At 35.2% G+C, this 21,310-nt stretch overlaps 1 protein-coding gene across 1 annotated transcript in view; it reads right to left on the reverse strand.

Moving 5' to 3' along the window:
* Ltn1 (E3 ubiquitin-protein ligase listerin) overlaps nucleotides 1–21,310 on the reverse strand; it is a 40,234-nt gene that overhangs the window by 7,608 nt on the left and 11,316 nt on the right. Inside the window, exons 7-21 of the mRNA XM_089632491.1 lie at nucleotides 18,480–18,651; nucleotides 16,573–16,757; nucleotides 15,077–15,938; nucleotides 14,083–14,281; nucleotides 13,763–13,959; nucleotides 12,003–12,145; nucleotides 8,883–9,438; nucleotides 6,142–6,444; nucleotides 4,908–5,122; nucleotides 4,143–4,326; nucleotides 2,973–3,159; nucleotides 1,498–1,731; nucleotides 758–887; nucleotides 368–511; nucleotides 169–287 (exon numbers count right to left, since the gene is read on the reverse strand). Coding sequence (XP_089488617.1) covers nucleotides 169–287; nucleotides 368–511; nucleotides 758–887; nucleotides 1,498–1,731; nucleotides 2,973–3,159; nucleotides 4,143–4,326; nucleotides 4,908–5,122; nucleotides 6,142–6,444; nucleotides 8,883–9,438; nucleotides 12,003–12,145; nucleotides 13,763–13,959; nucleotides 14,083–14,281; nucleotides 15,077–15,938; nucleotides 16,573–16,757; nucleotides 18,480–18,651 — 3,830 coding nt within the window. The remainder of the gene's footprint in view (nucleotides 1–168; nucleotides 288–367; nucleotides 512–757; nucleotides 888–1,497; nucleotides 1,732–2,972; nucleotides 3,160–4,142; nucleotides 4,327–4,907; nucleotides 5,123–6,141; nucleotides 6,445–8,882; nucleotides 9,439–12,002; nucleotides 12,146–13,762; nucleotides 13,960–14,082; nucleotides 14,282–15,076; nucleotides 15,939–16,572; nucleotides 16,758–18,479; nucleotides 18,652–21,310) is intronic.

Here is a 21,310-nt window from a genome sequence, read left to right on the forward strand (position 1 = left end):
CTCTGTAGGCTTCTGAGACCACCTTCTTAATTATAGTAAGTCTGACTAGTAATCTATAGACCCGGCATATAGCTCTGTACTATAAATCACTAAAGACTGATGGACCGATACCAGTGCACTTGTGACTTTTCAACAATGAAATGAATTGAAAAAAAATTGGTAATTTACCTCTGGTAAGAAGTTCCGGTGCATTCTTGAAATAATTTGGAGAAGTGGCTGTCTGCTGCGATTCATCGGGCAATAAACGGAACAGTGCACATACCAAATGTTCTACATATTTACCTTCCCTGAAATGACAAAAGCATTAATCGTTACTGCAAAAATAAAACTAAACCAATTTCATTTAATGAAAATAAAATGTATGTACCTGAAGAATTCCGTGTACTGATACTGTAAGAATGTAACAGATTCTTGGGATATATTTAACATGTTTTCCCAAAGCAAAAGGTAACCAAGAGTCATGTTGTAGCTATCCGTATAGGGTTGTAGGACACAATTATCTTCTCCAATCCTGGAAGCATTCAAATTCAGTGTAATTATTTCATAATTCAGTATAATATTGCTTGAAAGATCCCCCTCTTTTATCAGATGGATTACAACTGTTTTAACATAGGTGTCAGATGGGAATACTGAACGTGATCACATTCCCAAAGATGACAAACCCTAAGGAAAATATAAGCAAGTCATGTGTGAAGTTATTTCTTCAAGTTATTTGTACTCTCTATAGTAAGTCGATTCAAAAGTATAAATTAATTACGTGTAAGGACTGAGGACAGCATCCACGCATTCCTGTAACTGAGTAATAGATGTCACCATCTTATGCACCGATAAAATTAATGGTTTGGCCACTGCTTCTTCATCGGTAAATGTAGAATTGGCTGCAGCTCCTGTAATATAAGACATACAGCATTACACATTGCACATTACAGAGACTAAATTATTGCATTATGCAACAGGCATAAGGCTTAAAGGAGAGAAAGATCAATAATAATTACGGGTCACATTAAACAGTAACATCTAAAGCATAGAATAAAGAACACAAGAAATGCCATACGGGCATGTTTAGTGATCCAAAATTCTGAGGATTTTCCACATAAATTTCATATGCAGAACTGTGTTTAATCATCATTATAAAATTCAAATAGGATGGCGATAACCAAAATCTAGTTCCCTTAAGCACAGGATCTCCTGATGAGGAGGACTAACAAAATATTCGATTTCTCTTTTATATTTATATTTCTTCTTAAAATGTCAAAATACGATCGACAGGCAAGTGTAAGAGAGACAGAGCGCGTGCTAAATTGGCTAGTAGGTTAAGGTACTAAGTAGAGCTTTCAACCCAAGGGGTCTGATTGACCAGTCGGTGGCTAAGTTGACATCGCGTTAGTTTATCTTTCTATACATATTATTGTTACCGTCTCGAGATCGTTAACTCATTAATCATTATACTTTCTTTACATTGATAACATACAGTAGTGAGAATAAAAGTGTACTTACTATCAGTCTCTACCAATATTGGTGTCAGATACTTCAACATATTATGAGCAATATATTTTAATAAATGAACACACGGAGAACTCAGCACGTCCAGACACAAATGCATGATGGTTTCAACAGAGTGCGTTTGATTGGATACCAAATACTTCACTTTGAATTTTTGTATTGTGTTGTACAGCGAATGAAAGAAGAACATTTCTTTAGAGGTGGCTCGTTCTGCAGATATGCTGTCCTCTGAAAACACACAAAAGTTCATTTCCATTGATTGATTCATACAAAAGCCTTCAAAATTAAAAGTCACGCCTAAAATCAATACATACATGTTGCAATGCAGCTCTTATTACCCGACACTATGCAATGTATTGTATAGCAAACTGTCATATTGAGTATGTGCATGAATATATTGAATATGAATAAGTTGTGGTGCCAAAAAATGAAGAATAATTTCTAACAATATGTGAATGTAAAATAATTTTATTCATGAAACCTCAACACTCCTCAATGAGGTACCCGAAATGGAAGCCGGTACTTATCTTTATTTCATTTGCCCACATCTAGACCAACATCAGAAAAAAAACCCCGTACATGTGGAATTTAACACAAAATATAATTTACACAACATAAAGCATTTTTAGCAATAACCTTCAGAAATATCTAATAGAAGTAACGCCTATGATTGTAAATTAATATGTGAGTATGGAATGTATCGGGAGCATCTCCTATCCTTTTCCTTATCCTATATTCCTCTTCCTCTCTCTCTTACCTAAAATAAGTTTTAAAATACAATAAAACTTCAACTCTAAGCAACTTTAGCATAAGAAACTTTTATGGCTTAACTTCAATTAACTTAATATGCATATTTATCTTTGTATTCTATGTATATATATATAAGATGTTTGTTTCTTAAATAAAAATTTCTCAAATTGCGTCGGAACCATTGGTTTCATAGAGATGTACATTTTAATTCTTATGTGATTAACTTCGAGATTTGATAATAAAGCTTGGTGTTTTCTCTTTCTAACACCTTTTAGATCATATTTCTCACCATGACAGTAAGGGAGACAACAATTTCTATGAGACCGTATGAACTGTTCCCAAAAGCGAACAAATTGACTCTACGGGTTGTTGCTAGCTGTCCAAGAATGAACAAATTAGCCTTAGGAGTCAAGAATAAACGATGTTCAAGATTGATATATCTTCGACGGCAATCCATCACCGCGTAAATCATATTTGGCCACTTTTCAGGAGAGACAAAAAACAGGCGATGATTTTACCCAAATGAAAGACAATTGAGATGTGTTGTGATTCTATTTTCATTGTAAGACTATTCCCTTACATTGAAAAAATTCTATATTAATCCAACCGATATAAACTTGTTACCGCCGTCAAACGGCATTACAGGATGACTTACGCAGTGATGGATTGCCGTCGACGATATGGAATAATCACATTGAACGTTAAAAAAGTCAACTCACCGAGAACATGAACAAACACTTCTGTTAAATGTTGGTGAATGTCAGGTGCGAATATGTCCACCCATTCCTGTGGCAAGTTGGTAACAGAAGGAGTTGGTTCCCGGCGAGTGCACTCTGAAGGAATATTCCAAATAAAAGTATCCACAGCACAAAACAGCTTGAATGTTTCACTCGCCAGGAGAGATACCTAAAATAATACATACAAGTTAATATTATAAATTACTATGGACATCCAAATTGGTAAGACTTACCCTAAAATGAAATCTGGGTATCATTTCAAAACAAGTGTATTTGGCACTAGGAGGGTTTGACGGTAAGTTGACCACCTAAGAGCGCACATTGAAATAACCAGACCCTGCTCAGAAAAGTAAAGCAACGGATTGCAGTGCAGTCCATTGTGGGACTTTTCTGCGTAGTATCTGAATGTTCGTTTTTAACCGAACACATTGTAAAATTATCTAACTAAAAAGTAATAAAATATTCAATTTCGTAAACAAGCCTGAACTTTTGTTTACCTGATTTGGAATTTGTAGTTAAGTTTTGACGCAGCCAGCAATTTGCGCGCCATTGTAAAAGGGACTAATAATTCATGAGCAGACGTTATTTTTGAGGACTAAATAAATAGTGATTATTAAAATGCGAGTTGCCTGAGTACTGTCAGGATCATTTATTAACAAATCATGGAAAGGGAGACCAGCCACGCCGCTTCCCCGCTCCACGCTTCTCCATTCCTTGATTGGCTGGTCTATCAACTTGAATGTCGACGTAAATCATGATTCTTTATACATGAAACCTTCAAAATATCTAATATATAACCTCATGAGGTAAAAATATAATATAGAATGGTGTATGTGAGGGTAGAGAGCTACCGTATTTGAAGCTGTCGGTGGTAAGTAATTTAATCACAAAATTACAACAGTTATGAAATCAGGAATCTCACAATGAAAGTCTTAAATTACGAGGCACCACTGCTAGGAACATAAACCTTAGTACGTAGTATCCCAAAATGGTTAAAAATGATAGACTGCATCGGCGAGGACTGGGTGATGGTGACGAAGTCCCATTGACAAGCTACCCAAACTCGGCCTATAGTTTTAACCCAACCCTTCAGGAATCTCACAACGGATGCGTAACAGAATATACCTACCCTAATATACTAGGAATACAAACCTTGGTAGTATCCCAAGACTGTTTAGACTTATCGATGGACTGCATTAGCGAGGACAGGGTGATAGTGATGAAGTCCCAGTGATGAGCTTCCAGATCCCAGCCGGTGGTTTCAACACAACCCGTCAGAAATCTTACAATGGATGCGTTGCAGCTGACCAACTCCCAATCAGCCGATGTGATGTCACTGAAATACAAGAAAAATTAACTTTATTGTATTACAGGTTAATGGACAATAACGGGACGGTACAATGCTCTGTAGCCCTCTTTGGAAGACTTTTTCGTTTGAATGACAAGGTTCCATTATGGCCCCCAAGTTGATAAAATAGATATGTATTTTTGAATATACTTGTTTAATTTTGTAATGATAAGTTCTTTATTAATTAAATTCTGGATACAGTAGCCATCTATGGATTGTTTGAATAGTTGATTATTAGAAATGGTGTGAATCTGTGCTAACATTTTAGAGCTCTAATAGGTCGATAAGCAGTTGCCTTTTTTTTCATTGTCTATATCAACAAGTGTCAATGGATTAGTATTTTTAACCTATAAAGGGACTGTCCCCAGTAAAAAAGTGTTCTTTCCTTCAGAAATTTATTACAGTAAACAGTGTTTATCTGTACAAGGGTCGGGGCCCGTTATTAATAAATTGTTATTGTCAACGTAGATATTAGAAAAAGCATGTTTTGTGATACGAAATAAAAAAGTTAAAATACGACAAAAGTGTTTCCAGTAAAGTCCAAAACCAGAAAAATATACAATACTTACACATCATAGAGCATCAGTTCCTTGCATTGATAATACTTATCAATAATCCATGACAAAGTCAACATGGCAGATGCAGAACAATTAAGGAAATCTTCTGTTGTTATTATAATTTCCGAAACTTTTTTACTTTTGGATAAAAAGATAGATCTCAATGCCAATGTTGCTGAAACATTCAAATCCTGACCTTGTGTGTAGGCGGTGGATGGATTTGGTATCTGGAAAAATAAATAATACAGAAAAGAATTTTATTCAAAAATGTCCATTATTGTCTGTTTTAGATCAACTTAAAGTAGTGATTCCTAAAGAGGGCGATATTTTTAATAGTCCAGTGAAATTATAAATATTTTTATAATTTCACTGGACTGCAAATGTAGCCGTATTTAAATTATAATTAATTAATAATTAGCACTATATGGGTTAACTAACTAACTAACCATCACACCGTTTCCCGCAGGGGTAGGCAAAGAGGACGGACCGCCAAACAACTCGGTCTTGGCACACACTTCTTGCCTCATTCACATTCACACATTTTGTCATACATACTCTTATTTTATTAGGACTCTTGACATAGCACGACTAAAGTTGTCATTCTGTGGGAATATTATTTTTTTTTATTGTATAAACGAGATAACAAGTGAGGTGACAGTTTTCTTGCAGATTCCCTAAATAAAAGGTATGTTTTAAAAATTTCGCATTCTACAATTTTTCCACATTTGGAGTAAAAATATCTAACTGTTTTCATGTTCGAAATTAAAATATTGCACTTTTTGAATACGAAAGTATATTTCAAATACAAAAATCTAAAAGGTAATTTTATCTAGTTTCTTAAAATGGTATTTGTTATTACGACATCTTCAAAAAAAAGAAATATATAGCACATTTAAAATACGTTGGAAATATTCCGAAATTCAATGAGAAATTTCAAGTTAATACAAGAGATAAACAACCCTCTTTGCTGTGTAAACAATGTATGTATGTTAGTTTCTATATTAGTAATGTTTTCACACACATGGTCGATTATCAATTGAATAAAATATTCACCACATTTTTTAGTAAGGTTACATCCGATTTTGAAAAACTTCCGGGCAATACCGGGGACTTCCGCTAGTACATCTATATACTTTATGAACAAAAATCGATCGAAGAATTAGGTAATGATTTACATAATAATTATAAAATTTACCTATGCCATTACAGAAAGAGAAGGAAGAAAAGTACAATAATGTTTTCTTACGTGCATATTGTGACAAAGCTGTTTAGCGGAATATTCACGAATACTGTTCATATCATCCATTTTGCGCAGTGCCAGGATTGTGGTCTTGAAGTGGAGGTTATAATCTAGTGACTTCTGGGTGTCCCTCAGGGTCGTGGCACACATCTGGTACACCACGGACCAGTACATTCCCTCTGACTCAGCTTTGGCCTTGACGAAGCACAGGATATTGTAATAATTGTCCTCCGACAAGGACTTGACAGCGTTGGCAGCCGTTGTCTCAATAAGCTTGTAGTATTCTATCAGGGTGACATACCACCGCCACTAGAATCAAACACAAAACATTAATTATTAAATGCTATGCTGTATATATAACTCAAGTGTCAAAATGTTATATCGTCGGCCGAGGTTCCATATTTCATCAAAATAAAAATTCAACACACCTTTAAAAAGTGATATACAGTCATTAAAAGTGATGAAAAAAAACTAGGATTAATAGTTACCTATGTAACCTAGTTTTGGTTTCATCACTTTTCATGACTTTATTTCACTTTTTGGAGGCGTGTTGAATTGTCATTTGGATGACATACCCGGTCACGGTCGGCCGAGTATCATAGAAATATATAACTTCGGACAAAAACTTAGTTTGGTTGGCTATTTTGGCCTCAAATCAAAAATCACGTTTTGCATGAAAAAAACCGCCAAGAAGTAAATTACAAATTTAATTAGGTACACAATAATCCCTTCCATTATATGGAAAATTTATAAATCTTCATTTAAAAACTAATAACACATCGCTGGGTTGGTACAACTGAATCTGCGGATTCTGACATCCCAACCAGTCGACGTGAGTAATATATCTATGGCGTACAATGTCCACATTTGAACCAATGATAATATTGTTTGGATTTAAAAGATTTCATTGTTGTTATCAGTGCTGATGGAATTGAAACATTATTTAGGAGCCTGTAATAATTTATATTTTATAAAATAATGATAACGATAGTCATTAACGTACAATTGATCAATGATGATAGGTAGAGACCCATTCATAGCATTAACGATATTTTCGCGAATTAAAGCCAGTGGCGGCTCTAGGGTTAAAGTCGTGGTAGGTCATTTGAAAAAAATGTGTGACTAATCTTTATTTGATATTGTGAAAAATGCCCATATATTATTATCTATATCAATAGGTCGCGGACTCTAAATACATATTATGTTAATATGGTAAATTTGAAATAAATACACAATCCATGTAGTCCTACTTGCGGCAAATTATCTTTAAGATTTTAAGTTTTAATGTAGTTGTACATTAAAGTAAATAAAATAAGAGTTCGATTCTATTTGAGAAAGATCTTTTACGTTTTTTGTTTTGTTTCGTTATTCAGCTTCATTCTAAATGGATAACAACATAAATAATTATTCCAAATCTTTCCCGAACTATCCAATTGAAAAACAACCATTGTTACACACACTACAAGCGTGTAAAATGAAAAACCGACATTTGTTTATGTCACCATCTCTATAAAACATATAATATTCATCGTGTTGTCTCCCTCACGGTCATGACCTAAGCGTCCCTAAGCTTTATTCGGTATCTAATTTTTACTTCGACGAAAAATATGTTGCTATCTCGTTTATTTTATGGCGCGCATAGGGACAGAAGATGCAAAAGTGGACATTCTTTAAATTGACCCAGCGAATCGTGTGGACTTATGAATGAAAGCTTCCATTAGAGACAACAGATGCCACTGCTAGTCACTCGCCGCCGCTGCTGTTTCGCGTTACATTTTAAATAAATTAAGAATAATACCAGTTGTTTTGATGAATTTAATTGATTATTATTGTTGTCTTATAAATTTGGGGGGTCAAACACCAATTGACCTAAGGGAAGAACCGCCACTGATTAAAGCGATAAATGGTGTTTTTAGCGATAATAAAAAAGAGTTTTTAGTCGCTATAATCTTGTATTGACAGATCGTAGAACGAACATGACACATTCTACTGAGTTGAATTTCAATCAATAAAACAATAAACATGTTTCATGTGATGTTGCTAATTTAATTGTTTTTCCCCTCTTACCGACTCCCATTCCTTGACGTTATCCTATTTAGCTATAAACGCTATGAAAACGCAAAATTAAAGCTATAAAAGCTATTTTTTCAATAATTAATGCTACATTTCTTAAAAATTAAAGCTATGAATGGGTGTCTCCAGTGATAGGTGTATTATTTATAAAGGATTCTTTGAGGTTCCAAATCAAAACACATTAATATTTATACGGTAATCTGCATAATAATATTATGGGTATACGAAATTATCATTGGTGATTATAATAATTCTAACATAATGCGTACCACAAAGGAAAAATTCTTGAAACTATCATGTATTTTTAAAAGAAAATACGCAGTTGAATCACCAAAGTGTAAACAAACTTCAAATACAATATAGGTTAAATTTATAGTTAACATTTACAAGACCACCTAAATTAAACTATTTGTAAATTATCAAAATGATCCCCGGAAAAAAATTCAGTTGATCTTTTTTTAAAGAAAGACAAACATTCCCAGCTTAACAACAAACTGACCTTATATTTGAATTCCTTCTACTTCCATCATTGAAAGGGGAAAATTATGGAAGACTTGGCTAGTAAATGATTGAATGCACAACTAACCTCGTTAATTAGTTCCTCTTTTGGCCACCGGCACAGATGAAAATAATATATAGAATGAGCTATTGATCAAATTTTAGAATGTGCTTACCGCTTGATATTCATTGTACAATGTTTTAACAATGGCAATATTATAAATAATCTTGCTAAGAATATTTTTCATGTCAACACAGTCCACGGCATTATTCAGGAAACTTTGGGATTCCATTTCTTCTACTACACCTTCATCATCGGAAGAATCTGGTTCAGAATTTTTAAGATTGGAAGTAATTAATATTTTATCAATCAACTTGGTACAAAACAATAACCACTTCAAAAAGGTCTGTAATTCATCGTCAGTGAGTTCGTTGTAGGCTTTTCTATCCTTTTGTGAATCTTCGATAATGGATTTCAAAGTTGTCGAGTCACCAGCCATGGGAGAATCAACTTTACCGTTCAATATGTCGGCAATTAAGGCTTTCGAATAAACGCTTGAAAAGCACGTCTCAAGGTCTTTTGATTCCATTTTCATGATGATTTCAATGACTTTGCATAACTTGCTGAAGTCACTGGTAATAAGATTAGATGTGTCCACGCAAGAGCATATTAAGTTGTAGGACAAGTCAACCAATGTACTCATACAGTCCTTATCAGATGATGTTGAATTTCTGAAAACAATAATACATGGTTAGATAACAACCAATTAATTGAAATGTGATAATTGAACAGTCAGGTGTTTTTCTAGCACTAACTGAGATAAGTGCGAAGTTTACGAAACTGTGTGAATGGAAAATCAGCTTTTAAATGCAGGGTGTTGGGGGTAAATTGCGCTAACTTCGGGAGGTTCTAAGTGATTATACAAATAAAAAAGATAAATAACTTTTTACGAAATTCAAACATTTTAACCACTCAGAACATTAGAACGTCAAAAGACGTAAATATGATAATAGCGGTCAAGACATTAGAACGTCTTTTCACGTAAACGCGCGAGATTTTACAAAAATCGATTTATTTCCATCACTAGTATACGGATTGCCATGATTTAAAAAACAGAGTATCGATAATGAATAACGCTACGCGTCTGTATTCAAGAATATCTATGGAATGTAGAGGTGCATTATCTAAGTCGATTGGATCTGTCATCTTGTTTGTTCATAATTTATTGCGTTTCTAAATAATTTATTAATAATATTTTAGTTTGGACGGTTAATATTTTGAGGTGACTAATAGTTTTTAATTATATTTCTTCAATATATAAAGTGTTATTTCTTTATGATACTCAGAAAAAAGTACATTTTTCACAGCTTTGAAATAATGGTCAGCGATTTTTACATATTTTTGACGTTTTCAGAAAATGTATATTTAGAAACGCAAATATTTACATATAACAAAACAATACGATAGTGAATTTCATAATCTTTCCAAAACATTTTTTAGAATGAGGCTACGTTTCCCAAAACGTGAGTTATGAAGCTTTTAACAAAACTCGTGAATAACACAAAAATTTTCACGTTTTGACAGTACGCAAAGGAACACAAAGTAAATAAAAGTCTTTTTCTGAGAGGTTAAGATAGTTTTCAGGGAATTTTTTCAGTTGAATTTTGTTGTATGGAAAAAATAAATATTCTTCCACGGAAAAATACTTTTTTACTTCTCCATCATTTAGAATCACCTCTCAAAGATAGCGCACTTTACTCCTGGACGTTGATAATATTAAGTAAAATAATACACATCAATGTGGCCAGGAGAGGCATAGCATACTCTTATATACGTAATACTCAAGTATCCTACTGCCGCTGATGGCTTTGTTTTAACCTCTTTATCTGTTACATGCACAGTTCACGAGAAAGATTGGGTACAAATTACAACAGAGTTATTAGGGATGGTAAATAATACTTAATAGGAAATACTAAATTAGCTTTAAAATCGATACAATTTGAATCGACTTCTTCAAATTTTAAGATTCAAAGATAAGTTTTCAGAACGATAAGCACAAATTACAATAAAGTTTTTTCAGATGCCGATATTTTCCATTTATCCTCAGGAGAATTTACTAAATCACTACGGGAAAAATTAAATCAAAGGGCTAATTACGAAGTCCCTACCCACGCTGTGTATATGATTTTCAAGTTATTTAGTTTGCCGGGCCGGCGGGGTTTGATGCCAATGGGTTAACTAGCCTAGTATGGAGAGGTATTATCCAAAGGCAAAATGAACGGATAAGGTCAACACTACAATTGCAGTGCTCCGTACCATACGTAAGCACAATTCTTCAACACTGCATATGCAGGGGTCCGGCTTATAAGGGTTAATTTTAATTTATTTGTTTTTGTCTTTCATTTCCACTATCTACAATAAATATGCTGAAACTCCACTGGTTTACGCAACCTAATAAACATGTAAAAAAAATTATATGTAGGTAAGTTTTTAGATTCTCACGGCCAAAAGCATTTTTTGTTGTTTGTTTTTGGGGTGTTATGCCGTGTTGCGCTAACTCCTTCTTTAGCCGACGTTTCGGACAGCGTTGCAGTGTCCATCATCAAGGCAGATCCGGTAGATCCGAAGATGTGTAAATTTTGGTTGTCGAGTTTGTGCTTATTTATTTGTGGCCTGGGCCCGTCCAAGTGCGAAATGCCAACGGAAGTGGCGACATCTTGTGGCGAATTCTGGCTACACCAAAGCTAAACGCAAATAACATGTCTAAGTATACTCCAATACCATATAATAATACAATATAAAACCATTGCATTTATACCTTGATACTGGGTACATCTACTCTAACCGCTGTCAATCGGTTTTCTAATTCTAGAATTCACCACAAGATGGCGCCACTTCCGTTGGCATTTCGCACTTGGATGGGCCCCAGGCTATCATAAATACTGTGCTTTCAGAATTCGCCACAAGATGTCGCCACTTCCGTTGGCATTTCGCACTTGGACGGGCCCAGGCCACAAATAAATAAGCACAAACTCGACAACCAAAATTTACACATCTTCGGATCTACCGGATCTGCCCTGATGATGGACACTGCAACGCTGTCCGAAACGTCGGCTAAAGAAGGAGTTAGCGCAACACGGCATAACACCCCAAAAACAAACAACAAAAAATTATATGTATTTTGAAACGTTTGTTTCATTATCAAATTCATTCCAGTTTCAAAGAACGAAAACTGTAGTAAATTCAAAGAAAACCCTAAACTTTGTTCTTGTTTTGTGCATCTATGTGTACTTACTTTTTGACTAATTTATTAAACACCACATCTGATGCTTTCTCCGTGAAATTGATCAGCTTTTCCCAGGAAAATGCAGAAAGAGCGTCTTGCCAAGAGGTATTCACTTCCCACCATGTGTCACGGGACAAAACTTCACTTCCCCCCTGAAACAAAGGACAAACAATGTATGAAATATAGTCCACTCAAGCAGAGAGAAATTGAACTACACGAGTTCTACTGAATGTGTTTATAATTATTGTTAAGCGAATACAGTAGAACCTCGTTAATTCGAAATCCAGCGGACATCAAAAATCAAATTTCGAATTAACGAATTCCCACGTAATTCGAAATTTTATGAAAAAAAAAAAAAAAAAATACGCCGAAAATCGATTTTCTCGGCCGCCTCTTCAAATCCGGGTGGTATTTTAGTTGTAAATTCGTATTAATACCAATTATTTCTTTATTTTCGCGGTCGGTTACCGTAGCGGCCGGCCCTGTAAATTCAGATATTCGCAATAAATTCGTAAAAATGCTATATATTTACGCGTAAATCGAGATTTTGCTGCCGATTTCGGTCGCGGCCTACCCTTTAAATTGAGATATTCATAAAAATACGATATATTTCCGCGTAAATCGAGATTTCGCGGTAATTTTCCGTCGCGGCCGGCCCTTTATTTCAAATATCTGAATTTGAATTCGTAAAAATACGATACATTTCCGCGTAAAACGAGGATTCGCGGCCGTATTCCGTCGCGGCCGGCTCTTCAAATTCAGATATTCGAAATAAATTCATAAAAATGCTATATATTTACGCGTAAATCGAGATTTCGCTGCCGATTTCGGTCGCGGCCTACCCTTTAAATTGAGATATTCGTAAAAATACGATATATTTCCGCGTAAATCGAGATTTCGCGGTAATTTTCTGTCGCGGCCGGCCCTTTATTTCAAATATCTGAATTTGAATTCGTAAAAATACGATATATTTCCGCGTAAAACGAGAATTCGCGGCCGTATTCCGTCGCGGCCGGCTCTTCAAATTCAGATACCTATTCGAAATAAATTCGTAAAAATATGATATATTTCCGCGTAAATCGAATTTTGTCGGCAGTTTTTCGTCGCGGCCGGCCTTTTAAGTTCAGATATTTGAAGTAAATTCGTAAAAATATGTCATATTTCGGCATGGATCGAAATTTTTCGGCCGATTTCCATCGCGCCGTATTTTTTCAACGCGGATATTCGAAGTAAAGTTAGTAAAAATACGATATATTTACGCGTAAATCGAAATTACGCGGCCGAGTTTCGTCGCGGCCGACCCTTTAAATGCAGATATTTGGTGTAAACTCGTAAAACTACGACATATATCCGCGTAAAATGTATTTTCTCGGCCCTTTAAACTCGGATATTCGAAATAAATTTGAAAAAATACGACATTCCAGTGTAAATCGATTCAGATTTACAAAATAATAATACTAATTAGGACGATGTATAACCACGTAAAAATACATTTTTCGGCGTTTTACCGCCACGGCTGACTTTTAGATTCAGATTTACGAAATATTATGATTTATTTTCGCAAAAATCAAATTTTTTCGAATTACACGAACAAATTTTCGTGCGCGGACAAAAATAAATTTCGAATTACGAATTAACGAATTTCGAATTAAAAAAAATTTTGTATGAAAAAATTTTTCAGCGGAAATTTTTTTTGCGAAAATTTCGAATTACGCGTTTTTTCGAATTATCGGGGTTCGAATTAACGGGGTTCTACTGTATTGCTTTACCTGTACATTACAATTAAGCACAAATAAGCTGAGAAGAAGTTCATCAACCCCTTTGTACTTATCGTCTGAGCACAACGAGGCGGCCAACTGAGATGCAAATGACGCACACATATCCAAATGTATGGAATCATCATGGGACAAGGATTCAGATAAGATCGATATGATGCTCGAACATGTCTTCTCGTTAATAAGAATCACTAGAAAAGTAATACATAACATTATTAGCAACTCATAGAAGAAGTCCCAAAACAAAACATCAGAGTGTTGATCAATATGTATTGTATTATTTTAATTATGTAATGGAAAGGGGTTGATTTTACCTCCATTGTTATCTTGAGCAAAGCACATCTTAAGTAAAGTGGCGTGATGTCTGTCTCCTTCTTTGACTACGAGATGGGTCATCGATACGATGGATTGGTGAACCAAGTCGCCTTGCAGCCATTCCCGAACAGATGCTCGAGAGGAATGAGGATACGCTAAGCAACGAGATATGCACCACTTGATTGTAGAAAGCGGCAACTGTTAAAAAAAACATAATTTATAACTCAAAAAATAATTATAAAGAGGAATTTATCACCAGAGCTACTATCGTCGGAGAGTCCTAGCTACCTCTAAGTAATATCTCCACTTTAGCCAGTCTTCTCCCTCCAGTTCCTTATGCCAAAGGATGGATTATAAAAAACTTCTTTGGTGGTCAGCTATCTCTATCATATATCTGTATCTACATATATAATATGTAGGAATTTTAACCCCTAAGGCCTCTGGAATATTCTGTCAGAAAGTCACTTCGCAATAAAATGGAACAAAAATTGGAATAATTCTGAATGTATCCGAAAACTAAAAACTCTTTTTGAAAGGTGAAAAATACGCTTTCAAATTTTATGATTAGAAGTAAACATAATTTTTGAAATATTTAAATTTCGAATGCAAAAATAAAAAAGTTTTAAAAATGGCTCAACGTTTACGTTTACGTTTTTAACTAAAATTATTGAAAATTAAAAAAAAAACTCACACTCCCTTTTTATTAGACTAATGTATTACTAACATTATTGTCACCACACTTACTTTGTCATTTAAAAAAAATTCATCATTTTACCACCAACAAACTTCTTGGTGGGAAACTTCAGGGTGCACATTTTTATTATTTTGTGGTTAACTTCTAGATTTGAATATAAAGCGTGGTGTTTTCTTCTAACACCATTTAGATTTTAGATCATATTTCTCACCATAAAACAACATAGACACAACGATTTCTATGAGACCTTACAAGGTGTTCCCGAAAGCAAAAAAATTACCCTGAGATGTACCATTTACCTGTTCAAATGTCTTCAATAGTTGCTTTTGCTCATCTTCTGTCAAATAAGTGAACATACCAAATGTCAAGTCCACAACAGCTTGCGATCTCATAGAGTCTCCCTTCAACCAGCCAAAGAACACTTCTGAATAGAGATTATATAACTTGGCATCTTGATTTCCTTTTAAAATTGAGTGCAACATGGCCTTAAATACTTGAGCAGAATCAAATTCTAACACAAGCGAGTACAGAGGCCCCAAAATAGGAGCCGAGATATTATTAGTTTTGGCCCATTGAAGATACAGTGCACAAACATCATTCACTGTAGAAAATAGCTCCCTTTCATATGTCTGTTTTACATTAGCATCTTGCAAAGGTTCTTCTACGGGAAGTTTCTTCTCAACAGCATTAGTATCAGCATTATCGGAGTCAAATTTAACTCTCGTGACCTTCTTTACTTTAACGTGAGTGCTGGATTTAAGCCCAGCCAACAATTCCCTATGGACGTCTGTCATTTCTTTCAAGTCATCTTCAGGCGCAGCCTTCTCCACTTGAGATGTTATAACAAACATCACATTATTCCAGAACAATCTCAGTAACTGGGAGAAAAAGTTGGCATTCTTGGAAGACAGGGATTGTTTGGTCCAGAATTTAATCAGGTCTGACATATAGCCAACACTGACTTTCAGTGGTGTATATGGATTGATTGATATGTGGGATCGTGCGATGAATGTTAGCCACAGCCGTAAAGCCTTGCCGAGGGATTGTATGGTGTATTCAGCGTCAGTGACTCCCACAGAAACATAGCGCAGGCATTCTGCCAAACCTCCCATCCAGGCACAGCATTCTGACTTTGAGGATACAACACACCGCTGCTCTGCTCTGCAAGCAAAAAAAATGTAACATTAATAAATTACTATAAAAAAGGAAAAGTCATTTTAATATCAGGTTGGCAATTAAAGAACTAAATGATGAGAGTTACATGAAAGTAGAGTTGTATGGCATCCCATCCTCTCTACCTAGAAATTACAGTGATAACAACATCATATCCCCACTTTTCACAAGACATTTTCACATTCATTTAATTATTTAAATGTGAATCCTCATAAGAGTTCCCCTGTCTGTAAAGTGTAAAGACATGGGAAATATATCAGCATTCTGAGGTGGGTTAAAGGTAGGGGCTGTAGAAAAATAATTATAAATGCTAATCTTGAAGAGGCCTGGATTACATGAAGGAAGAAAACAGATGCCAATAGTTCTTTCTACATGCAAGCCGACAAAAACGAATCAAAGAAAAAACCCATTTTCATGAAAAATTAACTGTGAAAGGGTGTCTGTCAAGTTTCACATGTGTCCAATGGTGTGCAGGGGATCAATGCTGCTACCTCCTACGAAATACCTGTAGAACAGACTCAGCATGCCTACATTGTGTCTGCATTAGAGATGGCAATCGGTCTGATGGAGTTTGGAATACCCAAAGTGTAGAAAAATAGGTTAGAACTGTCATAATAGTTACCCTTTCAAGATGGCCCCGAAGAAAGCGTCGTAAAACTGCTGGCTGAGCGTGGAGGCGGACAGGTGCGCCAGGAGTGGTAGCAGCAGGGGAGCCATGCGGCCAGCGCTGCCCCAGCCCCCAGCGCTCAGGGTCTCGCAGATGGAAGGCAGAACCCCCTCGTCCAACTGCACCAACTTCCACCATTCCTGAAAAAAAATCTTAATTTTAATCTGTGCTAAGTCGAGTGTGGGAAATTGAGATATAATATATCTTCCCCAGCTAATATGTTAGCAGCTCAACTGCACTTGACTCGATTTTATGGTATTTTGAACCATAAAAAATTTTCCTAGCATACTAAAATATATTTTATTCACTTGGCAAAGAAATAATATATCTTAAGATTTTTCTAGCTTATCATTTTGTCACTTGCAAATATATTTATTTTATCTGTGAAAAAGCGCATCACAGGTGGAAACATTAATGACGCAATAGTGTTTGTTTGTTAGAACCCCGTTAATTCAAACCCTGATAATTCGAAAAAACCCATAATTCAAAATTTTCGCCAAAAAAATATCCACACAAAGATTTTTTCATACATAATGATTTTTAATTCGAAATTCGTTAATTCGTAATTCGAAATTCGTTAATTCGTAATTCGAAATTTATTTTTGTCCGCACAAGAAAATTTGTTTGTGTAATTCGAAAAAATTCGATTTTGGCGAAAATAAATCATAAAATTTCGTAAATTTGAATCTAAAAGACAGCCATAACATAAATAAAATATCTGAATTTAAAGGGTCGGCCGCGAAATTTAGATTTACGCAAAAATATATCGTATTTTACGAATTTATTTTGAATATCTGAATTTCAAATATCCGGCGCGACGGAAATCGGCTCCGAAATTTCAATTTATGCGGAAAATATCTTGTATTTTTTACTAAATTTACTTCGAATATCTGAGTTAAAAGGTCCGAAGCTACGGAAATCGGCCGCAAAATTTCTATTCACGCGGAAATTTGACATATTTTTACGAAATTTACTTCAAATATCTGAATTTAAAAGATCGGCCGATACCGAAATTTCGGTTTACGCATAAATATATCATATTTTTCGAATATCCGAGTTTAAAGGACCGGCTGCGAAGTTAATCTGCCGCGGAAATTTGATTTACGTGGAAATGAGTGGTATTTTTATGAATTTGCTTAGAATAACTGAACTTGAAGGGCCGACCGCGACGGAAATCGGCTGCAAAAATTCGATTTATACGGGAATAATTGGTATTAATACGAGTTTCCTCCAAAGATACCACCCGAATTTGAAGGGGCGGCCGAGGAACTCGATTTTCGAATTTTTTTTTTTTTTTTCATAAAATTTCGAATTAAGTGGGAATTCGTTAATTCGAAATTTGATTGTCCGCTGGATCCAGCGTTGCACAAGCTTTATGAAATCAGACCATAGACATTAACAGCGTTGCACAAGCTTTATGAAATCAGACCTTAGACATTAACAGCGTTGCAAAAGCTTTGCTTTATTAAATCAGACCTTAGACATTAACACTCCTCTTGTTTTGAAGGTGCAAAATTTTATCAATCTCGGAATAATACAGTAGTGTTGTAAAAAATCAGTCAAAAGCCGCCCGCCCCACGGTGCGGGAGAAAAAATCATTTCCCTGAATATAAGTAGCCATTCTAGGAAAATGCAATATGCAATAAACAAACAAAAAAATTATAAAAACACAATATAATTTTTCGAAACAGTAAGTAATTACTTTCAGCTAGCACATAGCGCACAAAAAACTATTTTATGGCCGGCACGCAAGAGGTCGGGAGCTCGGTAACCTACCAGTTAAATGCCTATTCTCGGCCCATTTCATCTTTCCAAAAAAAGAATTTCACTGCATATTTTTAAACAACAACAAAAAAACCTACCGGTAAATTAGCCATCAATATAATGGCATTTTCCCACACGGAGATGGTCACATTTAGCTCGTTTTCATTCAACTGCGTCAAGAGCAACTGGGCTGCTTTGGTTCCATACTTCGGGCCAAACGATCCGGGGAGTCTCTGACACAAACAGCCCAGTACCGTATAGCAGCTCGTCCTGAAAATACATTTATTTATTTATTTATTTATTTATTTATTTATTTTTCATGTTCTCCGTAAAACGGTTATTCACCAATACATTATGGAGAAGATTACAAATTAGACAAAAAGTATAGCAAAACACATAAAAAGGTCAGTTTCACTACTTTGTGACATACGTCAAAAGGTAATTGTTAAACTGCCTGTAGGTTACGTTAAAAATGTCGATGGTCAATGCAGACTCGTTGAGCAGTTCAGTCGCTCTGTTGACTGGGGCGTTCTGATAGGCAGAAGTCCTCGCTTTTGGAGCATAAAAAAGGGTATGGGACCTTCCACGAGTATACTTGTCTGGGACATATAAGTTAATCTCTTTCAAAATAGGTGGATTATGTATAGTTCCAGAGATTATCTTAAAAAAATTTTTTCCTAAAAATATTTTTCGGCGGGCTTCTAATGTATTAAGATCGAGCATTCCTGCTAAGAATAAGGATGGATACAGGAAAGGGTAGTACATATATTCCCTCATATATAGGTAACGCATGAATCTCTTTTGTACTTTTTCTATTTCGAGAATATGGTTTTGCTCAGAAGGGGCCCAAATAATGGAGCTATATTCCAAGATACTGCGAACAAGTGCTTCATACGTTCTTCGGATTGCGATTCCGTTGGTAAATGATCTTGAATTACGAAGAACAAATCCAAGCATTTTGTTGGCACGGGAGACAATATCAGATATATGGGATTTGAAAGAGAGATTTGCTTCAAAAATTACGCCAAGGTCTCGAATCTCATTTTTACGTGTTAATTCATGTTTATTAATGTGGTAGGGGAACAGGAATGTATCTTTGGACCTTGTAAATGTAACGACACTGCATTTCTGAATACTGAAGGGTAAGTTGTTCAGTTCCGACCATTTGACAAGAGAATCAAGATCGTTCTGCAGAAGAATGGAATCGATGTAACTTTTGATTGCTTTGAAAAGTTTTATATCGTCAGCAAAAAGGAGATATTTTGAGTGGTTTATAGTGTTGCCAATGTCATTGATGAATAGGAGAAAGAGAAGGGGTCCTAGATTCGATCCCTGGGGAATCCCGGAGTTAGTTTTGTATTCGTGAGAGATATGGTGTCCGTAACTGACATACTGACGACGATTGCGTAAGTAGCTAGCCACAAAAGCGAGGAAATTCTGAGAGAATCCGATGTCACTTAATTTTTTTAATAAAATATCATGGTCGACTTTATCAAATGCTTTCTCGAAGTCTGTATAAATCACATCAACAGGTACAAAATTTTCAAATGAATTATTAATATAGGTAATGAGATTCATAAGATTCGTTGAAGGTGACAGTGTGGGACGAAATCCGTGCTGATTTTCGGTGAGTGCGTGTTTTGTTTGGTTATATATCTGTGAATAAATTATGGTTTCTAAAAGTTTTGCGGGTGCTGACAACACAGCTACAGGTCTGTAATTATCTATTTCTGACTTTTTTCCTTTTTTATGTATAGGCGTTACTTTCGTTAGTTTCCACATTTCCGGAAAGATATTTTTGCGAAGTGATAGGTTAAAAATATGTTTTAGAGGTTGAACAAAATAACTTGCATATCTTTTAAGGATTATAGGTGGAATACAATCTGGGCCGACGGAGTATTTAGGTTTTAGCTTATGGAAAGCTGTAATAATATCGTCATCGTTAATTTCATGAATTTGTACAGGTAAAGAGTTAAATGACGATGAAGCTATAGAGGATATGTCAAGTTTGGGGATATTGTCGCTAAATACTGATTGAAAATAGTGTGCGAAACCTGCGGCGATTTCAGACGATCCATCATATTTATTGTCTTTGTAGTCCATGTGGTTAAGTTTGTCACAGCCGCGGCGTTTATCGTTAGTGTAAGACCAAAATTGAGTTGGGTCTGTTATTATACTGTTCTCGGCCTCACGTGTAAAGTCAGTGTAGGCCTGACCAATTAACCGTTTGATTGATTTTCGCAAAGTTTTAAAGTTAGCTAAGGCATGTTCGGATTTTGTTTTTTTCCAAAGATAGTGCATTTTAGTTTTTTCTCGTATGAGGTGAATGATTTCCCCATTAAACCATTTCGGATATTGTCTAACATCTTTGAGCATACGTGTAGATCTTTTCTTAAAACAAATGTTGAAAATATTATTGAGCTGTTCATAAAACATTTCGACAGCTAGATTTACGTCAAGGCAATCGTAATGATTCCAGTGATGTTGTTCTAAGGCATTCTTAAGTGTGTTATCTGAGCTTTCGTGGAAAATCCAACCCATGTTTATGTCTGGAGGCAATGTGTCTGTTTGTATATGTGATTGAGTTGAGTAATCGAATGTGAATGAAAGTGAAGGGTGATGAATATCCTCTCTGACTAATGGGGAGTCATGGCGGCAGATAACAGCATTTTTAGAATTTACATTACTTAATACTAGGTCTAACATGTGTGCATTTATGTTATAAACAGTGTTGAATTGTGTTAAATTATAAAAAGAACAAAAGTAATCGAAAACGTCAATTGGGTTTTTCCCTGAGGGAAAGTTAAAATCACCGAAAATAATAATATTTTTTTATTGTAACTTTACACTTTCACTTATAGTTTTGTCGTAAAATAATTGATACTGTTCAGATGTTGTATTTGGAGGAAAATATACAACACATATATAA

Source organism: Hesperophylax consimilis, chromosome 6 (assembly GCF_061612785.1).
Source record: "Hesperophylax consimilis isolate HC1 chromosome 6, BYU_Hcon_1.0, whole genome shotgun sequence".
Lineage (NCBI taxonomy): Eukaryota > Metazoa > Arthropoda > Insecta > Trichoptera > Limnephilidae > Hesperophylax > Hesperophylax consimilis.